Source organism: Myodes glareolus, chromosome 19 (assembly GCF_982192425.1).
Source record: "Myodes glareolus chromosome 19, mMyoGla1.1, whole genome shotgun sequence".
In the NCBI taxonomy this organism is placed as follows: Eukaryota; Metazoa; Chordata; class Mammalia; order Rodentia; family Cricetidae; genus Myodes; species Myodes glareolus.
Window position 1 is genome coordinate 4114888 of NC_142044.1, and position 25189 is coordinate 4140076.

At 45.8% G+C, this 25189-nt stretch overlaps 3 protein-coding genes across 8 annotated transcripts in view; all 3 read right to left on the bottom strand.

Moving 5' to 3' along the window:
* The window catches only part of Ncald (neurocalcin delta), a 366044-nt gene that overhangs the window by 50189 nt on the left and 290666 nt on the right, over window positions 1-25189 (bottom strand). The gene's annotated exons all lie outside the window — the stretch shown is intronic.
* On the bottom strand, window positions 17772-19142 carry LOC125396226 (large ribosomal subunit protein uL4). The gene has a single exon (XM_085678463.2). The coding sequence runs from the start codon at window positions 18559-18561 to the stop codon at window positions 17851-17853; it is 711 nt and encodes a 236-aa protein (XP_085534589.2). The 5' UTR covers window positions 18562-19142; the 3' UTR covers window positions 17772-17850.
* Window positions 18691-19125, bottom strand: LOC148118887 (large ribosomal subunit protein uL4). The gene has a single exon (XM_087898817.1). The coding sequence runs from the start codon at window positions 19123-19125 to the stop codon at window positions 18691-18693; it is 435 nt and encodes a 144-aa protein (XP_087754943.1).

Below are 25189 nucleotides of genomic sequence, written 5' to 3' on the forward strand. Positions count from 1 at the left end.
GGACTTCTTGTATAATAGCTACTTTACCCGTCAACTTGTCTGGACCACGATATTTGGTGGGACAACACCCTGGGTGTTTCTGTGAGGGTGTCTGGAGGAGACTAACATTCACACTGGTAGACTGAGTAAGGCCCACGGCTCCTGACACTGGTGAGCTTCCTTCAGCCACCTTAAGACCAGGAGAGAACAAACACCTAAACCCCATCCATGCAGGAGAGAGTGCCTCTCATCCGACTGCCTTCAAATGTGACTTTGTTCATCCTTACAAACATAAACAAAAACGCTGTCTTTGAAGCTGGTCTCTGGGCTGGAACTTACACCTCATCCCTCTCTGGTTTCTGGTTTTGTCACTTGCCCTGCAGATGGATCATGAAATGCAGGCCGCCACCATCACCCATCCAGTTCCTTATGATTGCACCCCTCACCCATGCAGTCTCAATGCCACAGCTTCAATATGAAATGCCCCCTCCCCCCGCCCGGGTTTACTGAAAACCGAGGTTGCCAGTGGATGGTGCTCATTTGGGAGGTGCTAGAAGTTTTAAGAGGTGGGATTTAGGAAGGAGTCACTAGAGACGGGGTGTTCAGTGCTGTCTCGTCCTTGGTCCCATCCTGTCTTCCTTGAGCTTCCGTCCCTGGCGAGGTGAAGCAACATTTTCCCAAGTGTATGGGATCAAGCAACATGGGTTGAACCCCTGATGCCCTGAGCCAAATTAGTATTTCCTCCCTTAGGCTGTTGTGTCAGGTGTTTTGTGACAATAACAAAAAGTCACCAACCCCAGAAATGCATGTGTACGTACACACACACACACACACACACACACACACACGCATGCACACGCATACACACACTGAGTTGAGGGCCATTAGGTAGGTATTCTAGGAAAGGATTGGCTGACTCTGGAACTGGGGTTGAGTTTAAGGCACCGGTAAGTACCGTTAGAAGCTGTATAACTGGGTTAGACTCACTGGGGGACTACATGTAGCCAAAAAAGATGACACATTATGTTCTGTGTCCCCCCAGATATTTTAAGAACAAAAGCTTGTTAGGGGGAAAGCGAGGAAGATGGTACCATGACATCAAGGGGACAGTCACTAGAAGGAGGTGTGACCTCTACCAAGTGTTGCCCTTGGGTGTTGGTCACAGGTAAACACCACTGTGTAGTAGTGTGGTGACCACAGCGGCCCTAACAACAAATGCCACAGGAACATTGTATTTGGGAGCAAACATGAAAGGCAGGAGCCAGCGGGTCTGGGCCCATGGCCTAGCGTCTTTTCTCTTGCTGCCATAAGACATTGTGACCAAAAGCGGCTTGCAGAGGGAAGGGCTTGTTTGACTTGTTCACCCCCATCACAGTCCATCACTGGGAGAAACAGAGGCAAGAACTCAAGGGAGGGCAGGGATGTGGGGCAGAGGCCATCGGAGAACACTGCTCATTGGCTTGCTCAGCCTTACACAGCCCAGGGCCACCTGCCCCTCTGGGAGAACACTGCTCACTGGCTTGCTCAGCCTTACACAGCCCAGAGTCACCTGCCCCTCTGGGAGAACATTGCTCACTGGCTTGCTCAGCCTTACACAGCCCAGGGCCACCTGCCGTGGGGCAGTACCACCTACAGCGGGCTGGGTCCGTCCTCCCAATCATCAATCAGAAGAAGATCCCACAGGCTTCCCACAGGCTCTCCAATAGGCCAACCAGATGTTGGCATTTTCCCAGTTGAGGCCCCCTCTTCCCCCATGACCCTAGCTTGTGTCAAATTGATAAAACCCAAACCCAGTCTGGAAGACCTTCACTCTGAAGGGGTGCAGGATAGGAGTAGTCCTAGTGGGGAAGGAGGCTCAGGAGAAGGGCTTCGGGTAGGACTTTGAAAGGATTGTTTCAGACATGTTAATATCATCAGCCGCCACTTATGGAGGCTTCCCTGTGGTGGCAGGTACTTCCTATGTGACATTCTATCCAATCCCCATGGTTTTGCAGTGTTCATGCCACTGTGGGAGAAGACAGATGTTAAGAGAAACTGAGGAATGTCACAAAGCCGGCCAGTAAGTGGCTGCATCATGATTTAAGGCCTACTTGTTCTGATCAGTGAGTCGCTCCATGATAGACAGAGCCTGCCTCCTGCAGGAAGACTGGTTTGTGGAGGGAGGGGCTGAGCATTGGCAAATGAGAACCATGAAGACTGACTTAAGAAGCTCTTAGCTGTGTAGAGAAGTGAGCAAGGTTGTATCCTGTATTCTGGTCCGGTTCCTGTGTTAAAGAACAAGGCAGCAAATGCAATCTCTTAACACAGGCTTCTATACACAGCTCCAAGTACACAAAATGTACCCGCCACCCCCAGAGGAGAGCCACAGCAAACTCTAGTTCCAGGCTGGGCAAGAGAGAAGACACATTTCTGCCGTTTCCCATTTGGACACTGGTGTGGATCCAAGGAGCACCAGAAATGTCTGCTGCTCACACAGTTGCTACATTGTACCGAAGTGGACAACATTCTGGAAGTGGGTCACTGCGAAAGGTCAGCGACTCTCCTTGGCAGTGAAAGCTATGGGGGCCTGCAGCTCTTCTCAATGTCCGACCATGGACAATAATCCAGAGGGCACCAAGAACTGGTGAAACTTTAAGATTACAGATACCTTTAAAGGGTATATGCTCGGGTAAACATTTATTTTTCTAGTAAAAAGTAAAATACTTCTAGAATCTTCATTTATGTTCAGAATGAGATTTGATTAGAGCGCTCGCCGGGGCTGTTGTCATGGAGAGAGAGAAAGGGTGTGGATATGAGTGAGTGGGGAAGCACGTGAGAAGGAATTGGGCACGAGGTGAAAGTTTTTCTAAATCCAACCTACTACATAGGATAAAATACCGGCTCAGAGCTCTGGACGCTCAACACAGAGAGGTTAGGAATACGGGGAACTCTCACCCGGAAGTACCTGGGCACCCCGGAAACACCCTCTTCCCTCAGTGCCAGACTGAACCACACTGAAGCTTGAGGGCCTTCTCAGCTCCAGCCTGAGGCTAATGTCTGACAGAGATCCCTGCCGTGGTCCCCCATGCCCGGGGGCCCTCACCCCTGCAGCACACCTGAACCTCATTTTCCGAGCAGTTCCCACAGAGTTCATACCCTCAGTCACCAGTCACCTGATTCTCACCCAAAGAGCTGTACTGACGCTTCATGCGCACAGCACAGCACCCCAAAGATCTGTACTGACGCCTCATGCACACAGCACAGCACCCCAAAGCGCTGTACGGACGCCTCATGCACACAGCACAGCACCCCAAAGATCCCGCTCCAAGTGCTCTTTCTGGTCTCCCCGACCCCATCGAATATCTTTGGATTTTCAGTTATTTTGAGTTTTGGGAAAAGCTACTTTTCAGACAAATTATAGAATATTCTCAAAGACGTTCTTCAGTTTCTTTGTGGGGAACTGGTCATATCTGGTTATGACACAAGAGAAACTTTAGAAGTCACGTCTATCAGGAGGAAAATAAGCTGTGGTTGGATCCCTAACCCAAACTTCCAAATTGTGAGCTAAATTTTCTGTGTATAAACTTACACTTTTTTAAAATTAAAAATAGATTTTTTCATGCAATATATTCTGATAAAGGTTTTCCCTCCCTCAATTCCTCCCCTCTCATGTTCTCCTCATTTACTCAATCACCTATATTCACACCCTTTCTCTCTCTCTCTCTAGGATACAAATGGGCATATATATGATGATGTTGACAAAGATGATAAAATAAGATAAAATAAAAACAGACCCTTGCAGCTTCCTAGAATCCATCCTGAATGCCCAACAGATGGTCCTCATTGATCTCCCTCTGCATAAAGAAAGTTACTCACAACACCTGACCTATACGACTTTATGAGAACAGTGTCTTGGTTATTTTCAGAACAGTGGAAGGTCATCTTTCTTCCCTTGGAAAACCACCCAGGCAAACTCTGTTGGAATTGTTGCCCATTTGTTCTGACCACACTTCATAAAACTAAAACAGTCAGCCAGGTTAGCAGGGGATGCCCGTGCCCCGCCCCCTCTCTATTTGTTGAGATACTTTGAACACCATCCGCACTGAACTCTTTCATCTGCCCGCTTGTATGAAGGACGGAAAACCACTTCCTAATTTGAATTCTAACAAATGACTTGAAGAAAAGTGTGTCCCTGTTTGTTTACATATATAAATTTAGAAGCACTGTGAAATCTCAGACAAAATTAGCCAGGGTGGGTGGCAGAAGAGGATTCAGATAACCCAGTTAAGAAAGTCTGAGTCGACTCCATTCCCAGGGCTTTGCAGAGTGCCAGCTGAAGGAAGCTGCCACTATGGACAGGGACCCACTGGTCCAGGAGCAAAGGCCACCAACAGACTCACTCTGTCCTTGTCATTGAGCATGAAGGACAAAGACTCCTGTAGTTCTGGAAGGTTCCTAACATCACTATTGCTATTCGATCCCAGAAGTGCATTCCCTGCAACCACAGACTTCAGGAGAACAGCCCTGGGTTTGAAGACCCTGCTGTGTGCTCCTGTGCCCTCCCACAGGGCAGTACCTACCAACTCTCTTGTGCAGATGCTAGACTTTGGAAGAGTCAAAGGCGCAGTGGTTGGTTCCTCACTGGAGATGCACTGTTCATCACTTCAAAACAGCTGAATGTTGTTTGGGGTAAAGAATAACGCCGGGCACTGGGAGATCACCTCCTCAAAGACCGGAAGTTGACATTATCATCTGTAGCCCAGGTCAGTGGAAACACCATTTTCATTTCTGCATATTTCCCCATTATCCAAGGTTTCCTAACAAACACGCTTCTATTCCCTGGCAACAACAAGTTACACAGAGCAATGATTAAAAATGACAGATCCTGTGTGCAAACCCTCTGTTGGCTTCCCACAAAGGAGCAGGCTGGCAAGAAGCTGCTATTTCTTATAAAGTCAGAGCAAGTGACTTGCCTGTGTGTGCCAACTGCCATCAGGGACAACCGGGACTCTTGACACACTTGGCAAACAGTGCAAACTTCCAAGGCTTCTCTTTTTTCCTCTCAAGGCACAGGGCACAGACAGCCCCAGCCATGATCTCTAAAGTCAGACTTCCAAACAATTTTCAATATTGATGTGTTTAATCTAAAACAAATTGTGACTTACTTCTTATATGGGTTGGAGACATTTTAGCTACATTGTATTTCAGGTTTAAAAAGCATACTCACTGAGGTTTTAAACAATATGTATAACAATCAGGCTTTTGGTGTGGGATGTCTCTGTATGCTGTGAATATGTTTTATTATCATTGGTTAATAAAGGAGCGGACTTGGCCAATAGCCAGGCAGAATAGAGCCAGGTGGGGAATCAAAATAGGGACACAGGGAGAAAAAGGGGCAGAGTCAGGGAGAAGCCAGCAGCCACTGGGGAAGCAATATGTGAGGTAACAAGTCATGCACCTTGTGGTAAAATATAGAATAATAGAAATGGATTAATTTAGCTATAAGAGCTAATTAATAAAAGCCTGAGCTAATAGGCTAAACAGTTTACAATTAATATTAAGCCTCTGAGTGGCTCTTCGGGAAGTGGCAGGTGGGAGAGAAACCTCCAGTTATAAGCTTCCATGTAACTCTCTCTCGTGGGTTTCTGTGTTTGAACATTTAGTCAGTGGTAGCAATGTCTAGGAAGGCCACCAAACCTGAAGGAGGGAAAACCTTGTTGGAAGAGGTGGCTTACTGAGGGCAAGTCCAATGTCTTCTGTGCGTTCTATTTCCATTTTAGGAGCATACGTTTGTGTGTGTGTGTGTGTGTGTGTGTGTGTGGTAGGGGAGGAGGTTGAGACAGGGTCTCATTATGTAGTCCTACTTGGCTTGGAACTTAGTTTGTGAAACAGGCTGGCCTTGAGCTCAGAGACCTGCCTGCCTCTGCCTCCCGAGTGCTGGGATTAAAGATGGACCAAACCTGACCGCTCTTCTTAATTGCAGCTACAATGTGACCAGCTGCCTCCCACACCTGATGCCGCACGCACTTTCCCATACAATAGACGCCATCCCCTTAAAAAGTGAGTGTGAATACATCCTTCCTACCTTAAGTTGCTCCTTGTAGGTACTGGGTCCCAGAAATGGGAAACACACGCCCCAAACTAAACACTGCTTTGATTCAGTTCAGACAAGGCAGCTTCTTGCCTGACACTCTGTGGCTCTGAGTACCACTTCCTCCTGAGAGAATTGTTTGTTTCTCCTGCTACACACCCTTCAAAGGAGAAGTGAGCTGTTTCAGGCCACGTGCAGACGGACAAAATCCACCACAAGACACAGCTCCCACATGTGGCCGTGCCTTGGTGAGGATTGTGTCTGACAGGGCCTTCCGAAGAGGGGTTTGTGTGTTTCCTTGTGAGTTTAGACAGGGTCTCACTTTGTAGCCCAATCCCATGATCCACGGTGAGCGCTGGGGTGGCAGGGTGTCGCCCCTCTTGGCAACTCTAAACGTTTTGGCAGAGTCTACTCTAGCATCATGATACCTGCAGATCAGGGAGTACACACAGGAGGCGAGGCAGCCAGAAGTCCTCACAACAATGTATTATTCTTGGGACACAGACGCTTGAAGAATTAAAATAAAAGCTTTGTTTGGAAATTTGCTTAAAATAAACACTGCCTGCCATAGAACAGTAAAGAAGAGCAGTTCATCCTTGCCTTGGCTCTCTTCTTCGCTGGGAAGCCCGTGGTAAAAAACGGACCCAGGGATAACCTCGTTTGCACGTGTCTACAATTGCACCAAGAGTCTTGCTAGATATGAAGGGGCCTGGCAGGATACCAACAGTCAAGGCTATTCCCTAAAGGAATCATTAGATTATATTTGATAGTCGTGGAGAGATTCATTATTTTAAAGCTATTTCCACAACTGCTTTGAAATGAGATGGGCAGGGTTATAATGAAGGGATTTTGGATAGATGAGAAGAGAAAGCTAGCAAGTTAGCGTAGCTAAAAAGCCTCTTGCTTCTTGGTTCCATTCAGAACACCCCCAGAAAACACCTCTTCCCAACAAGTGTGGGTGAACCATTCCCAGCTATACCCAAGATGCCCTCTATGGCAGTCACTGGAGGGTCCCAGTCAATCCACAGATAGACACGGCTTGAGTCACAACTGTGTGCCAGAGAGTACGAGTGAGGCAAGGCCTTACCCTCTTTGCAAAACTTCACCCTTTGCCTCTACTTGAATGTGGAGACTCGGGAATGAGGCTAGGCCCTGTTGAGAGGGGAATATACCCCTGGGGGGAAAGGGGACCTACAGGCAGAGGGTTCAGGTGTTGAGATTGTGAAAGACCTATGGGAGCTACAGATTCTAATTCCAGGTGTAATGCACAGTCAACTTTGGGAAACATATTTTTTAATTAATTAATTAATGTGTATGTGTGTTTTGTCTGCATGTATGTCTGTGCACTACGCGTGTGCCTGATGCCCAAGAAGGCCAGAAAAGAGGGCGTTGAATTTCTTGGAGCTGGAATTAAGACAAGGTTGTGAGCCACCATGTGGGTGCTGGGAATAGACTCTTAACTGCTGAGCCATCTCATTAACTCCAGAAAACATCTTACCATGCTTTCCACTGAGAGATCTAAGGAAAATTAAAAGCAACAAAAAGTCTCACAGTCAAGAGGCCCGCTAAGTTTCCTTCCTTCCTCACTTGCATTTACTATAGGAGAGCCTGCAGCGCTGGCCTGCTGTGAATAGGGGTGGGAAGAGTTGACAGGTCTGTGGTCTTAGAGACAGGATTGAGAAATAGCATTTTCTAAGCAGTGCATACATTCATCAAAACAACCTACTGAGATACTCACTTCCTTAGCTCAAGCCCCTTTAAGAGACAGCGCACAATCACGACAACCCCTGTCGGTCACCTAGAATGCTACTCCTGAGCCCACTTCCCTCCTCCTGGAGCATTTTCTCTGGATTCTGAGCCCTGGACTTTCTTTGGACTTGGCCCTATAGAGTCCACTTTTGGTAGCTTTCCATGCTATGACTCAAGGTATTTCACGGTCCCATTTATTCTCCTGGTGCCTTGGGAGAGGGCCTGACCTTGGATCCACAGACCTACTCTACACATCAGAGCCCTCCTGTGAAACATCTTGCCGGCCAGTTTTTCTCATTGAAGTAAAGGTGGATGAGTGTTCTCTTTCCTTCAGTTCCCACAGGGAATCACAAAGTGCCAACATCAACGAGAGAATTAAGTAGTGGACCAGTGACCCTGGGGAAGGGTAGAGGTGGACACGGCAGGTTGGGATGGGTGCTATCTCCATGGATTATGAATAATTGAAATAATTTTTCAATGAAACAGAAATAATTTTTATTTCTGTTTCCCAGAATCAGGAAACTGAGCTTATAAGGGGTGCAGGTTAGTATCCCTACTCAGAACACTGCGATCACCATCTTATGGAATTTAGCTTTTTTTTTTTTTCCCAGATTTTGAAACATCAGTATAAACACCATGTCTGGAGGATGAAACCCAAATCTACATAATCCATTTCTGCTTCATGGATGCCTTGGATAAAATTACCTTCAGGGAAAATTGAAGACAATTCCACCCAATAATTTAGACCATTTTGTTCATGAAACAGTTTCTTGGTGCTTGGATTTCAACTTGTAATGTCATCTTGGTGCTTGAGGGCTGTGGACTCTGGGCATTTGTGGTCCTAACGGTTCAGATTAGGGCGCTCAACTTGCAGTAACTGGCCTGAGGCCACGGAGTTTGAGTCCAGGCTGGAACCCAGTTGACTTAAAGGACTTGCCACTGTGAACCAGTGAGCCTTCCGTAGTTGAACACCCGCTCAAGATCCAGCAGCTTGTCTGCTGAGGCCTCTGCCCAGTAGTATGGTGCCCTGCCTGGTCGGGGCAGGTTCTCAGTAGCTCCCCGCTCTCCTGGGTTTGAACAGCACCTTTCCCCTGGCTTGGCTTCTATCTCTCCCTCCCTCTGCCAGGGCTGTCTACTGCCACTCAAGCTGAACTGCTGAACAGCTCTTGTGCAAACATTTCCACGCTGGTCACAAACTGTCTGGACTCAAGCTAAATGTTCATGTCTCCAGAAGGCCCCATAGGCAGGCCTCGAGGGGTGACCTAGGAGAGACACTGCTGGATTAAACTGGGAGCTTGGGTCATCCAGGAGCACTCACTGCCTGGATTGGCATTCTCAGCCCTACTGCAAACGATCATTACCTTGTTAAGTTTTTTTTTTAAAGTATAGGATCCGTATTCGAATATTCAGTGAGACCTAGCAGTGATATTTTATTTAAAAAGCTCTCTCAGTGTTACGTGAGACCAATGTTCCCGAACACAGATGTCCACAGAACACTTTTTCTAAGTTTCATCTCCACACATTCCTCCAAGGCTGGTGCGAGTGTGCCGACCCCGAGGTGGGCAGAGGGTTAAGGACCGTGTGTCTGACTCTCATCACTATGTGTTCTTGGGCTTTGGTTCCCTCCTCTAGTAATGGGGTTTAATACTGGTTTACCTCGGTGGTGGCGAGGCATAAGTGGTTTTGATAGTCGTGGAGTATCGCTTAGACAGAGTGGAAACCAAGGACAAATAAGAGGATTTGAGGACTTTGTCTCTCAATTGCCAAGCAAGCCCCGATCACTGTCAACAGTGAGCTGGAGTAGAGTCAAGTAAGACACAGGACACCAACTCATCACCAGGGACCATGCCTTGTGCTAATATCTTCCTGATAAGCAATGACATAAAGGAAAAGAAAATCATAACACCTTAAAAAACCAAATCAAACCAAACAATAGACTATATATATATATATACATATACATATAAAAGAAATCTTTTTCTTATGTGTGTGTGGGAGGAGGGGCACACACCTCGGTCTGCATGAAGAAGTCAGAGAACAGCTTTCAGGAGTTGTTTTTCTATATGTACCACAGAGGTCCCAGGGATTGAACTCATGAAATTAGGCTTGGCAGCAAGCTCCCTTTCCTGCTGGACTGTCTTACCAGCCCCTACGTATTATTTTGAATTTTCTGGGGCACACTCCCATGAAGCCAAAACTGTCTTGTTGGCAAACCATTCCCTAGAGACAGGTGTACCCCATCTTAAAGGAAATGGGTGTCTGCAGTTAAAAAACTGAGACAAAGTATACTTTTACTTTATGAGGTTTGGAAACAAAAACTTCCTTCATGTTCCTTAGCTTACTATTGGAGGAGAAGGAGGGAAATTAATATAAGATAGAGATGTCACTCTGAAAAGGTCAGTAGGGAAATATGAATTAAGATTTGAAATTCTCACAGGAAATCCTGCATGGCTGGACAAGCGCCTCACTGTCATGACCCCTGTGGTAGCTTGAACGCCATCGGCCCCCATAATCTTGTAGGGAGTGTGGAACAGGATTTCTTTTGGCTGCCAACCAGCTCCCAAATAAAGACATGGAGACTTATTATTAGTTACGGATGCTCAGCCTTATCTAATGCCTGTCCCACCAGCTCTTATAACCTAACTTAACCTTTTCCTCTTCGTCTACATTTTGCCTTGGGGCTTTTTACCTTTCATTCTGTGTGTACTACTTTCCTGCTTCCTCTGTGTCCGTCTGTCTCCCTTTCTCTCTTCTCTGTTGTTCTCTCCTCTCTTGAGCTTAGATTCCTCCTCCTATGCATTCTCTCTGCCTGCCAGCCCTGCCATCCCTCCTTTGCCTGGTTACTGACCATTCAGCTTTTTATTAGGCCAATCAGGTGCCTTAGGCAGGTAAGGTAAAACAGCAACACATCTTTACATAATTAAAAAATTCACAACACCTTTACATAGTTAAAGTAATAATCCGCAACACAAACTAATGTAACACATCCTTACACAGTTAAAGTAACTTTCCACAACAGGAGTGACACTATTAGGAGGTGTGGCTTTGTTGGTGAAAGTGTGTTCTTCTCGGAGGAAGTGTGCCACTGTGGGGGTGGGCTTTGAGGCTTCCCATGCTCAGCATACTGTCTGAGTCAACTTCATGTTGCCTGCAGACATAGGACTCTCTGCTACTCCAGCACCATGTCTGCCTGCATGCTGCCGTGCTCCCCACCATGAAGATAATGGACTGAACCTCTGAAACTGTAAGCGCCACCCCAACTGAACATTTTCCTTTATAAGAGTTGCCATGGTCGTGGTTTGGTTTGGAAGAAGTAGTGATTGATAGCTCTGTGAACAAATTCCATTATCCCCCCCCAACAGTGAGCTCCAGCTTATGAGTCTTGACCAAAGTATCCGCTTTGCCTGGAACACCCTTCTCCAGAGCCTCTCCAGACACCACGGATGCCAGGGCCCATTGTAGCAGGAAAGACAGTGTGCCTCTTCCTAAGGCCCACATCAAGCATGTTCATTGTTCTTTCATTTAGTCTTTCGACTGTGTTATGCGCCTCGCCACAGCCCTGCGGAGGCACCGTGTTTACCATAGGGGAACTTGCAGTATTAACAGAAGAGGGCAGACTGGGAACCGCACAACTGTGGGATCCGGGATGTAGCGAGGGTCTGTATTCTATGTCTTTATACAGAGCTGAGACAGAGGAGTGGGCCTGAGCCCGAGGCCGGACTCAAGCGATTCATTGTCTTTGTTCACTGTATAAAATGGTCACATTTATCATATGAGTCTATTCACAATATACACTGGTTTATATTATTATACCAGGGTTAGAAACGTTGTCGGTAGCAGTGAAGGAAAGAATAACTCCATAGAAAGTAAGACATGTGCCATGGCCCCATGCCAGTCATGAACCAACACCCTGAGCCAACCATCCTAGATGTTCACAGAATCTAACTTAAAAACCCACGTGCTTATGTCTCTCAGGAAATGTGTGGGAAGGAAGACATCTAGAAGAGGGTGGGATCAGTAGAAATACATTCGAAGGATTTTCTGGGAATTTATGAAAAACATCACAGATGTGGTTGAATCAGGCCAATAAAAATTAGGATATAAAACAGATTTCAGAGTGAGCAGCTAAGAGGTGAGTGTTTCTCCTTTCCACAAAACCCTGTGGAATGTAAGTCTCAATTTACAAGGAGGAGGTGGCTTTTAGGAAGGCTCTGCAAAACACCGGGTCCCACCTTTTTCTCCCCAACTCCATGCTGCCCAGAAGGGTGCACGTCAGAAGTTCAGTCCTGGAAACAAAGCATTCTTCATGTTGGCAGCTGGGACAGGCATGAGCCTCCTGTCCGCTTCTCACACGTGTGCCTTCCATGAGTAGCTCCCGGCTCCAGCTTCCATGACAAGAAGCAGAACACTATTCCTCCATAACCACCCAGGGAATCCCCTGGCTACCTCCGCCTGTCAACTCAGCTCTTTATTATTTTGGCTGAGCAAGTCAACCACTAACAGTCACTGAGGAAAAACAAAGGACATAAGGGGATGGACCTTGGGGGCTGGAACTATTGCTCAGTGGTTGAGAACACTGGCTGCTCCTCCCGGGGTCTCAGGTTTGATTCCCAGCATCCACAGGGTGACTCATAGCCTTCTAAAACTCCAGTTAGTCCCAGGGGATCTGACGCTTTCTTCTGGCTTCTGTGGGCATCAGGCACAGACATACATTTTAGGCAAAGCACTCATAAAATGATAAATAAAACCAAACTAACTAGACTCCACGAGAGGCTGAATAATTGCAAAAAAATCAACACAAAACTGAACCTGAGGCAAAGGACAAAGTTGGGGAAAATCTTCGAATCCATGTAAAAACAAGTGGAGATACATGAGAGAAAAGCGAGAACACAGAAGAGAGAGTCAGGATGTTAAAGAAGAGAAAAACGAAGGGAGATATCCCTTCAGGAACGCTTTCCCAAAGAACACTTGAGTCAACTGGGATTTCAAAATCCTGGAACACAATCATGAAAATAAATCAAACCAAACCAAACCAACAAACAAACAAAACCCGAAAGACATAGCTGGACCCTTTCTAGTGAAATTTATGATCAGCAAGATAAGGAGGAAGATACTAGAAGCCCACAGAGGTGGGAGAAGCCCACTTCCAAGGGGGGCATCAAAATAAAAATGGCAGCTAGCTTCCCTTCGGCTTTTTATGCTTCTTGAAGACAATTGAACACAGCTCACCAATTCATGGTGGGAAGTTATCTTGACTATATTCTCAATTATAGGGGAAATTGAAGATCACAGTCCTTTTACCATTAAAAAACCTTTATAAATAAATATACTGCAGGAAGACTGAAAATGACTGTGAGAGAGAGGTGGACCTGGAGACAATGAGAAAAACAGCCCAGTGCACTGGCTGAGTTTGAAAGCAATCCAGGGAGCTTGGTAAAGAGAAGTTTTAACAAGACACAAGGTTTGAGCCAGGGATTCAAACTCCTAGTTTAATTCACCTTTTCTCCTATTAAAGTAAAGTTAAATACAACACAGTTTCTAACCTTAAAATAGCAGTGACCAGCCTGAAGCCACAAGACACCAACAGTGATATTTCTTCTGCATTTTCTGAATGATCTACCACAGTCCCCTATATTCTACATAAACATGTCTTTTCCAAATATCCTACCAGAAGCACATGCATATTTTATATTCCTTGCCTAAATGAACCTTCAGTTTATCATGACCGAATAATTAAGAATTGGAAAGGAACCTGGGGTATGTCATGCATGCCATAGACTTGATTCTCCAGGTCAACTGGAGAAGACAAAAATCATGAGAAATGTCAGAAGATAAGTGGATGGCAATAAGAAATAGACAGCACAGTGGGCGTTTAAGCAATAACGGAGCACACAAAACTCAGAAGCTGAGCTGCCAAGGAGAGACAGGTCTCAAGAGCCTCAACTGCCTCTGTATTCCCTGTGGGTCTGTCCACTTGTGTGAGGGGGTGGAGGCGTCCCTGCGGGTGGTCTACTTTTTTTCTGGAAGGGACACCATGGACTCTGCTTTCTTTCTGTGTTAAATCTCCTGTATGCCAGGAGAGCAGTCCTGTCGGTGCGGTTAGCTTTTATTTTCTCCCCCAGTGGTGTTTCTCTTTGATTATGCATGTCTTTCTCTAGTCTTCATGAGAGAGGGAATTAAGCTTTGGTAACTGAAAATTTAAGCCGTTATCTACTAAGAAATAAGTCCCCTTTAGAGTAAAACCCTAATCTCTCAATGTTTGATTGATTTTTAACTTTTAATTAGAAATATAATTTAGTTGGAAATCAGAAATTCCTGATTTACAGATGTTATCTGACCTCCAAATCCTCACTTCCATTTTAGAGCCCTCTTTCTTCAACGAGAGTAAAATTATATACAATGTTTTCCCTTAAAAACATTCGCAGTGGCTAATTTTAGGCAGCAGATAGTATAGTGGTATTTTTTTCGTTGTCTTCTGTTTTCCAAATGCTCTATCACAAATCGATTTAATCTGTTACTTAAGATGACTATTAATTAAAGACTGCCCTAGTTTCCCTTCTTGTTGGTCTGATAGAACACTTCGACAGAGTAACTGGAAGAAGATTCATTCAGCGGACAATTCCAAGTCACAGCCCATCACTGTGGGGCTGGCGAGGCTGGAGCTCGAAGCACCTAGTCGTACCCACAGTCAGGCCAGGAGGGAACACCAAGGCATGCCTTGTTCAGCTCACTTCCTCTTTTTTAACCCTGTAGATCCAAATCCAGGGAATGATGCTGCTCACTCTTAGTCCGGGTCTCCCCACATCAATTAACCTACTTAAGAAAATCTCTCCCAGACATGGCCCCCAACAATCCTGATGTAGATGGCTCCTCACTGACCCTGTCTTCCCAGGTGATTCCGGGCTGTGTGATGTCAGCAATTTAAAGTCACCATTATAAGGACCAACACAAGACTGAGACTCACAATGGGGTCAGACAACTTCCCAGGTCCAAGGATTTTCTTTAGGGTACTCAGGATGGCATGCTAAATTATTTCATAAAAAATGGTACCCACTGGGCTGCAGAGATGGCTCGGGGTGATCTCAGCAGGTAAAAACACCTGCTGCTCAAACCTGATGATCTGACTTCCACCCCCAGAACCCACAGTGGAAGGAGGACACCTACTCCCAAATTGGCCCTCTGACATGTATGTGTACACACACACAGAGAGACATGCACACTCAAATAGAAAATAAAAGAAAATGAAGGTGAATAGTAGAATATTATTTTAAAGTGTGTTACTTTTGTTTATGCTCTGGAACACTTGTTTAATGATGCAAAGATGTGTTTGATGAAATAAAATTCACCTGTGGTCTGAAGGCTGCAGCAACTAGCTGAAAGGAAGTAGTAGGGAGGAACCAGGTGGAGAAGGGCAAGGCAAGAGTGGGAAGTGGGGATGAGGCGAACTGCTTGCTATTCAGCCTCCCTGGGAAACGGGATTCTACCTCAACCTTTGAATCTTGAATTCTTCAGTAGGACAGAGATTTAGAGAAGCTCCCTTAGCAGTTTTGAAAGAGAGAACAAAATTTCTTCAGGCTGCAACCCTTGCGGCTTAGCTGCTAAGCAGTTGTAGTTGCTGACTAGGGCAGCTGTAGTTTAAAAGGCAGACAATTAAAAAAGAGGACAACAGTGGCCGTTATCAGCTCTCTCCATCACCTCCTTCAATCTCAACAACATAAGCTCACTTTTGTATGTCTGAAATCTGTATGTCAAGAAATACTATATACGTTTTCCCACTTCTAAATGCCTAAGGACGGTTCTAATCGTTTCAGGTATTTTAATGTAGACCTTATTACTCGAAAAACATGCACAATAGATAAAAAACAGGTCCTACTTCAAAATTTTTCTGTTTAAAAATTGTTAAGTGTCTGCCCGGAAGTTGGTGGGAAGGGAGGCAGCTGAAGTCATTTAATGCAGCGGCTCATAACCTGTGGGTCACAACCCCCTTAAGGGGTTCAACAACCCTTCCCCAGGGGTTGCGTATCATACACCCTGCATACCAGATATTTATATTACAATTCATAACAGTAGCAAAATTGCGGTTATCAAGTAGCAACAAAAACAATGTAACGGCTGGGGTCACCACAACGTGAACTGTGTGCATGAAAGGGTCTCAGTGTTAGGAAGGTTGAGGACCACTGCTGTAACGGATCTGAAGCTTCACCTTGGGGAGACTTGGAAAGTTCTGGAGTTGGAGAGAGGTAACATTGTGACACAGGTGAATGCCATTACCACCACTGAACTGCACACTCAAAATCATTGAAATGGCAAAACTGACCTCAGTGGGGAAAAGCTTTCTACTGAATTTAAGTCTGGGCACAATATAACATGAGGCCTTCTGTTTTTATAATATAATATACTCAGTCTCTTTCAGCCAACCAGGAACAGAGCCAGGCTGGTACTTTTGGGGACTAAGCAGCTGATCTTCCTGGCAGGGTGGTGATGGGGCAGGGACCACCTCTCAGTTAGTCACTGACATCCATTCATGGGTTCTTTGGAGGGTCAGGGGAGGAGAAGGGCTTCTAAATGGCAATGGTTGACTTTAGGTTGAAGCATTCTGAGGATGAGCCCAGAGGATTTTAAGTTTCTTTCAAACAGTGACTTTTGACTGCATCATTCTTAAATGGCTTCCATTCCATGGGAAATATCTGACTATAGCAGCGAGAGTACTTGGAAGAAAACTTTAGCTTGCACTTAAATTTTGGTCAAGGTCTCTGGAAAGGAATGGCACTGAGGGTGCATGGCTATCTGTAGCCACGGCTGGCAGATGAACTTACTATAGGGGCTCCCAGCTTGGCAAGGTTCCCAGGCCACTCCTTGGGAGGGAGCAAGGAGCCGATAGGGCCATGGCCCCAGGATGTGGAAGTTACGTCCACTTAGAAGCGTGACTCTGGTCAGCAGCTTATGCCAGGGACTGTTTGCAAGGTTAAGGCCTACTTTTCCTTATCACCAGAGCAGCAGTGACTGTCTCCAACTGTTCTGGGACAGTAGGTAACTGGAGAGCTGAAACAATGTTGCTAGTTCAGTTTCCCTCGTGCCGGGACTCTAGATGATAACATGGATCCCCAACATGGGGGGCTAAGCCACTGTCAATACAGAATCTGACCTTGCATTCCAATAGAATGGTTAGCAAGTGCTTTTGTTGGCCACACAAGGATTTGTCTTCTACTGTGTTTTACATTATATATGCCATGCATACTTTTTTCTCTGTATGAGTCAAAATATTTTTTCTTAAGAATTCTAGCTAAGAACATTCCCATCATTGCCTAATACAGGATTGGTGACTGTAGTCAAAGATGTCAGATGTCATGAAAGGTACAAAGGTTTACTACTAATACTTCCTCGAACAGTTCAGATTTTCACTGGTGAATCGAGCTGAAGATTTTTCAGAGTAAGGAGGTGGCTTAGTTACTGTTCTATGGCTGTGAACAGACACCCTTACCAGGACAACTTATAAAAGGAAGTGTTTAATTGGAGCCTTGCTTACAGTTTCAGAGGGTGAGCCCGTGGCCATCGCCACGGAGAGTGTGCTGGCAGACAAGCAGGCATGGCGCTGGAGCAGGAGCTGAGAGCTAAAACTGGATCCAGAGGCAACAGGCAGAGAGCCTTGAGACTGGTGTGGGCTTTTGAAACTGTAAAACCCACCCCTGGGGACCCATCTTTTCCAACAAGACCACAGCCCACCAACTGAGAACCAAACTTTCAAATATATGTGAGCACCTTTAGGCAATGGTCCAGGGTTTTCATTAGGGATATTAATTATAATTTTTTTTTTTTAATTTTTTGAGACAGGGTTTCTCTGTAGCTTTGGAGCCTGTCCTGGAACTAGCTCTTGTAGACCAGGTTGGCCTTGAACTCACAGAGATCCGCCTGCCTCTGCCTCCTGAGTGCTGGGATTAAAGGCGCATGCCACCACTGCCCGGCTAATTATAACTTTTTTTTTCATCTTTGATCAGGTTTTTATTAAAATAGGTTGTCTCTATTGGCTCAATGGAATGAAAAATTTTAATAGATTAAGCAGCAGGCTTTTTCTCTTCTTTGGCTGGTTTCTTCTCTGCTGGCTTTTTCTCAGCTGCTGGTTTCTTGGGAGCCGCAGCCTTTTTTCCTACAGGCTTCTTCTGCTTCTTGACACCCGCAGGCTTCTTTTCTTTCTCACTTTCTGCAGGCTTCTTGTCTGCAGTCCCCTTCTCTGATTTGGCAGCCAATGCGGCTGCTGCTGCGGCTTCCAGTTTCTTCACCTGGAGTTTGTGATTTCTGGCCTGGCGAAGAATGGTATTCCTGCGCATAGTCTTTGCATATGGGTTCAGCTTCAACATGATTCTCAGGTTCTTCAATGGATTCTTCTTCAAGACTCTACGCTGAATCTTCTTACGTGGTGCTCGGAGGGATCTTTGGATCTCTGGACTTTTCAATATTCTGCTAAGGTCTGTGTTCATCATCTTGTGCATGGGAAGGTTATAGTTACTCTTGAGGGTAGCAGCCTTACGCCAAGTGCCATACAACTCATCCAACTTCCGGAAAGCACTTTCAGTCCAGATGCAGAAACGTCCCACATGCCCACCAGGAGCAAGCTTCAAAATGTTCAGCTTGCTGACATTAAGCAGAGTAATACCAGGGATGTTTCTGAAGGCTTTGATGATACCATTATCTTCATTATAGATGATGCAGGGCCCCCTGCGCTGGATACGTCGTCGGTTTCTCATTTTGCCTTTGCCAGCTCTCATTCTCTGAGAGGCATAAACCTTTTTGATGTCATTCCAAGCTTTAAGTTTCTTAAGAAGCTGAACAGCCTCCTTGGTCTTCTTGTAACCTTCAACCTTATCTTCAACTACCAAAGGTAGTTCAGAAACTTCCTAAATACAATGACCTTTAGACATCACCAAAGCTGGTAAGGCTGAGGCAGCCAGGGCAGAACAGATGGCGTATCGCTTTTGGGTTGTGTTCACTCGGCGGTGCCAATGACGCCAGGTTTTGGTTGGTGCAAACATGCGGCCTCCCCGACACATATTTCCAAAGGCACCCTGGCCAGAACGGTGGGTACCACCACCTCGAACTCTGGGAATTCGAGCCATAGCTCTGCCAGTACCCCAAGACTCAGCACTGGTCTGATGACCTGCTAATTCACTGACGGCATAGGGTTGTCTGTTGCTTTTCCTTAAGTTGGTGTGAACAAAGTTCACAATATCCGGTCGAATGGGAGCTTTGAACACAGCCGGCAAAGTGACATTCTTGCCACATGACTCCCCCTTTTCAGAGTACACCGATATGAGGGGACGGGCACAAGCCATGACGGGGAGAGGACAGAGCCACCTAATTATAACTTTTATAAAGGCTTGAAGTATTCACTTGGTTTGGGGATTTATAGGATGGTGACTAATACTTTAAAACAGTGCTTCAGAGCTCCAAACACCACTCAGTTAAACTGGAAAGAGTGCCACAGCTCACACGGCAGGGGGCAAATGAAGATGCATTATTTTTAGCTTAGAAGTTAGAAATTTTCTATGAGCAAAATGGAGAAAAACGAAACAGTTCCTTAATGTATCTATCCAGACTTTTTAACAAACCTGGATGTGGCAAAGGGAAGAGGCCATTAACACATCGCATCCCTGTGAACGCATTTGCTGCCTCCGAGCCTCTGACCTTCGCTATCTTCCCACTGCCCAAGCTGATCAATGCGGCTTAAATGAAAGCATTTCAGGTCCTCTGCAGGCTTCCCATATGGATTACAGGGTTTTAGGTTTCCTAAACACTTTCTTGATTCCAAATGGGTAGATATTTTTTGGGTCATAATATTAAATATATAATGTCACCCATGGATTGTCACTTGATATCTGCTGCTCAAGTCAAACTTTCCATTCAAGCTCACTTCCTGTCCAAAGTCATCTCAGTCGGGGAGAATCAGTGAGTACTTCCTTGGTGCCTGCCATGAGACCAGGATTCAGACATTTCATCAGGATAGAGGGCAGAGCTCCCTCCTCGGCCATAAGTACTGCCCCAGCCTCCCCTAACCAGAGTGTATGCTTTGCAAAGAGAGTCTGGTGCTAGAAGCATCCCACTTAGCGACACCTTTTGTATCTTTAGTAAAGAAAGTCCATTGACAGGTCACTGACAGGACAGATAACAGCCTCTTGTCACCAATGGACACTTTCTAACTGCTGAAAACGGGGTGGTTAGAGCCCAGCAGCCCAGTGTCTCTCTCTGAGTAGTCCCCAGGCAGAAGTAAGACGTTCACAGGTGCCCAGCTGCAGGAGTTGACAAACAGTGAGCGCATACAGAAATGGGCACATCTTAGGGGAACACGGGAGCCCAGCAGGACCAGAGCAGCTCAAACATACATAGGATTCGGAGGCACTGATCTCTCTGCAGCAGAAGGCACATAGATGCCTCTTCAAGCAAATGCAAAGGGACAGCATTTCTGAGGATTCTAGTGTTCTGTTTGCTTGGCATGAGCAGCCACAAGCCAGCAGGACATTTTCCATTTTGGCAGCTTGGTTAAGAGGAGAAAGGGCTGCTGGGTGAGCTAAATATTACCCCACCAAGGGATTTCCCTAGTTTTACCATTAGAATGAAAAATAGTCCCTAAAGCACTGGGAATGGCTAAGAGTGCCAAGGAGACAGCAAGGCTAACAATAGCACAGTAGGCAGCCGACTAGATAGAGGGTGTGTGTGTGTGTGAGGATGTGTGTGTGTGTGTGTGTAAGGCAGGAGCGTGCGTGTGTGCGTGTGTGTGTGTGTGTGGATGTGTGTGTGTGTGTGTGTAAGGCAGGAGTGTGTGTGCGTGTGCGTGTGTGTGTGTGTGTAAGGCAGGACAAGGACAAGGAAGAAAGTACAAACGTTGCTGTGCACACAGACCTTCACAGGGAGGGATGGCGGGCAGGAGGATGTGGGTGAGATTTCACTAGGGTGCACAGCTGATCACTGTAAACCCACAGCGTGGAATATAGGCTGCTGTTCTGAATTTACAGGCTGGGTGTGTCCTCAGTTCATTCATGCTTGTGTGGGAATGTGGGTATGTAGTATAGGCAAGGGCAGTGTGTGTGTTGTGTGTGTGTGTGTGTGTGTGTGTGTGTGTGTTGTGTGCATATGAGTATGTCATATATATATGCATGGATAGTGTGTGTGCGTGCATGTGGGTATGTAGTATATGTATGGGCTCTGTGTGTATGCAAGTGTGTGTATGCATGTGTGTGTATGTATGTGTGTGTATGTATGTGTGTGTATGTATGTGTGTGTATGTGGGTATGTAATCTGTGGATGAACAGTATGTGTGTGTGGTGTGTTTGTGTGCATGTGTGTACATATGTGTATGTGTGTATGTAATGGGCAGTATGTGCAGTATGGTATGTGTATGTATATGCGCATGCGTGTGGGTATGTAGTATAAGCATGGGCTATGTGTGTGTGTGTGTGTGTGTGTGTGTGTACATGCACATGTGTGTGGTATGCACTTGTCTGAAGAGGCTCATATGGAGGCCAGAGATTGATGTCAGATTTTTTTCAATTGCTTTTCCATCTTGTTTTTGAGACAAGGGCTCTCACTTGGACCTAGAGCCCTCCATTTCAGCTAGACTGGCTGGCCAGTGAGCCTCAAGGATGGGCGGGTCTCCTTGCCCACCCCACATTGCCCAGTAGAGGTGTACCCACTTTGTCTGGGAACCTGAACTCAGGGCCTCACGCTGGCATGTTGAGCATCTTGTAGACTGAGCTATCGTCGTTGATATGTTGATTAGTAACAAAAAGACATTTTCCCTCAAATTATTTTAGGCTAGGTTAGACACTTACATGAGAACACAGAAACCTTTTAACCTTTATGTTTCTAAAGTTGAGGCCTCCATGCAAGTATTGCACCATTAGCTTTGACATGTTCCTTACCCCAACGGCCTAAAACATTAACTCAAAGCTTTCGGGCTTAAGACAGCTGTGAGTAGGGGGCTCAGAAAGAAAACATTTCTAGGGTTAACCTGGCAGAGAGAGAGGCCGAGATACCACGGCTGGGGGCTGGAGTCATCTGTAGATTATTCCTTCATTCACAGATTCCGCTGTAGACAATGGGCACTGACGGGGGCCATCAGCTGAAACAACAATATGGCCTCTCTATATTGCTGGGCTTCTTCACACACGGAGGCAGGGCTGCAGGGATGAATATCGCACATGAGATAAACATAGAGGAAGGGAAATTTTTAATGCACTCCCTTTGAAATTCCTATGACATCATTTCACGATAGTCTCTGGGTTGGGCCAATCACAAGCCCGTTTAGGTTGGTAGGATAGTATAATATTCCACCTCTTGATGAATACTGACAATATTTTGCAAAAGCCCATGGGAGTGATTAGGATTTTTTGACCAGTTTTGGGGATTATAATCTGTCCTAAGATGTAACTGCATTTCTGGGGGATGGGAGCACACTGTGCTCACCTGGAAGAACCATGCTGCAGGGGGAATGCAGGACCATGCTGCAGGGGAAATGCAGGGCCATGCTGCAGGGAAATGCAGAGCCATGTTGCAGGGGGAATTGCAGAGCCATGTTGCAGGGGGAATGCAGAGCCATGCTGCGGGGGTGGGGGAGAATGCAGAGCCATGCTGCAGGGGAACGTTAGAGCTTCCTTATTTGTTTCAGTGTCACTAGGAAGTTTATTTTGCCCTTTGTATCTCTGCTTCCTCATTAAAATAAAATCTGGGATGTTGTGGGGGAAATAGCTGCTATGAAAAGAACTTAGAAATCTATATAGCTTCCTTAGAGTTGTCTGTATCGTACAGGGTTACCCCTTCTCTAACCCTGGAAATGCTTTCGCCCGGCCTCTGAATGGTGCTGGCATTATTGATAGAGGCTGAGAATAACTGATAGAAAGTCAAATTATTGGGTGCTTAATATCTGTCAGTTACCATGGAAGGAGGTTGATAGGTACTTGGGTTCTCCAGATGGGAAAACCATGCCTGTTTAAAGAGCGCTAACAGGAAGTGCTAAAGACAGGATTTGCACTTGGGGCAGCTCAGGAAAAGCCTAAGTCCCTGGGTGACTGTGAAACAGCAATTTTTCTCAAATCAGATTTGTGAGCAAGGGAAGACAGGCAGCATTGTATTACACCCTGGAGCACGGGTCTGTTTGTCGAAACCGAGAGCCTATTCTTAACTGGGTTAACACAGGAAACACGGGAGCTACTTGGCCGCGAATATAAAGATGGCTCTATAAAGAATAAAGTGGCTCCTATCGCTTGAATAATCCTGAGTATTGGCATAAGAGTAAACCACTCTCCTGGTCACTTATCTCCTGAATGAGGGGTCAGATAACCTTTGGTTCACTGGGGACAGGCTTGACATCCCTGGAATCTAGGAATCTGCGAGGGGAAGAGATCGCTCACCCATGAGGCTGACTGTACAGCAGCCACCTCTGGGGAAGTTTGATTTTGGAGTAGACTTTCATGGTTTCCAGGTTCTTTGTCTTGCTTCCTTTGATGCATTTTAGTGAGGACTTTCTTTTCTGACCACAGTAAACAGTGTGGCTGTCAGGGAGGGATCCTGGTTGCTGGCACACACAGGTTTTGGATTCCCTACCCAGTTAGAGTGCAAGCATCCCTTAGAGTTCCTTTATAGTTGACCAGAAGCATCCCAACAGCGGGGCCCTGACTTGTTTTGTTTCTCAAAGCAGATCTCATGATCAATATTGGCCCACAGTAGGTGTTCAGAACTTACTGAGTGTATTAAAACCCAAACGCTTGAGTCAAAAGCTCAGTCAAGAAGCCAGAGTCTATGAAATCAAGCCACCAGGGTTCTCTATTCCAGTGGTAGACACACAAAATGCCTAAAATAACGTGATGACCACAGAAGCCAGCTAATAGTGATTGATCATTGGCTGATCCTGCTGCAACTGATCCATGGTAAGAGATGGGAAGGTAGAGGATGCTTTCGCTGTTATGGAATGCTGTTTTGTTATTGCAGTTTCAAAATCGACTGTGGTCTGTGGAAGTCCCCTTAGCATGCAGTCATTCCGCTTGGTATATATTACCAGTAGGTGGGCATACAGTAACAGAAATAAAGACATTTCAGAATCATCATTTAAACCGTGTTACCTTGATACAGTGATTAGTATTGACTGTCAGCTTGATAGGATCTAGGATCACCTAATAGATAAATCTAAGGGCACATTTGTGAGGGAGTTTCTAGCCTGGGTAACTGGAGATGAGGAAACCCAGCCTACCTGTGGGAGGCACCATCCCATGAGCCAGGGCCCTGAACTAAATAAAAAAGGGGACGACAAACAGCATCTCATCTTGCTTCCTGAAAGTAATGTGACCAGACACTTCATGGTCCTGCTGTCATGCTGTCCCTGCCATGATGGACCGCATCCCTTAGTTGTGAGCCAGATCGATGCCTTCCATTATTAGTTTGCCTTTGTTGGTGTTTTTGTCACAGCCGCAAGAAAAGTAACCAATACACCTGCACACAGGCCTCTGCTGTGCTGGAGTGGCTGAGCAGAACTCAGATGCCACGGAGAAGCTTCCTAGTGAGCAAGGCAACAGCAGGAAGATCTTTTAGATCAGTGACTTCTTGCTTGCAAACTAATTATGGAACTTTATTGTGATAGGAGTATGTTCCGTTCTAAATTGATTAAATTATTATTATTATGAGCAGCAGTAGTAGGAGCCCATGTGTGTGCCTGTGTGAGGGTATCCTGCATGTACGCAGGTGCTTGTGGAGGCCCGAAGAGGGTGTCAGATCTACTGGAGCTGGAATTAGAAGCAGTTGTGAGCCACTTGGCATGGTTTCTGGGGGGCTGAACTCAGGTCCTTTGGAAGAGCAGGAAGTGCTCTGAAGCACTGAGCCATTTTAGAATGACACCAATGGCATATATAGATATATATTTCAAAAATAAATTTAAGCACAGAGATTTAAAAACATAAATGGATTGATATTGGTTTAAAGACCGTGGCACCAGGGAACTTAAATATTTGTCATACAATTTCTGTATACAGGTCTTAATGAGCACTGACTTTTATGGCCTCCCTTCTGGAAACAATTAAAAAAATGTTAAATTTTGTAATGCTGTTCCTAATTGGCTTTCCACCACAAGGCAGCACTTAAAAAAAAAAAAGTTGATTTTGTAAAAAAATAGTGACACATTCCTTTCTGTGCTGAAATTTCCAACACAACCAGTAAGAGGCAAAGGGCAGTTGGAGATGTTAGACTTTTCCAAGTTTCCCCGCAGGTTTCCACAGAGACTCAGTCTCCACGCAGGTGTTTTTCCTAATCCAAAGAGCAAGAACCATTCGAGAACATCCTCTTTGGTAATCCCTCTGAGAATGCACGAAGAAAAATCGCTCAGCTTCCATTTCAGATGCAAGGGATTTGGATTTG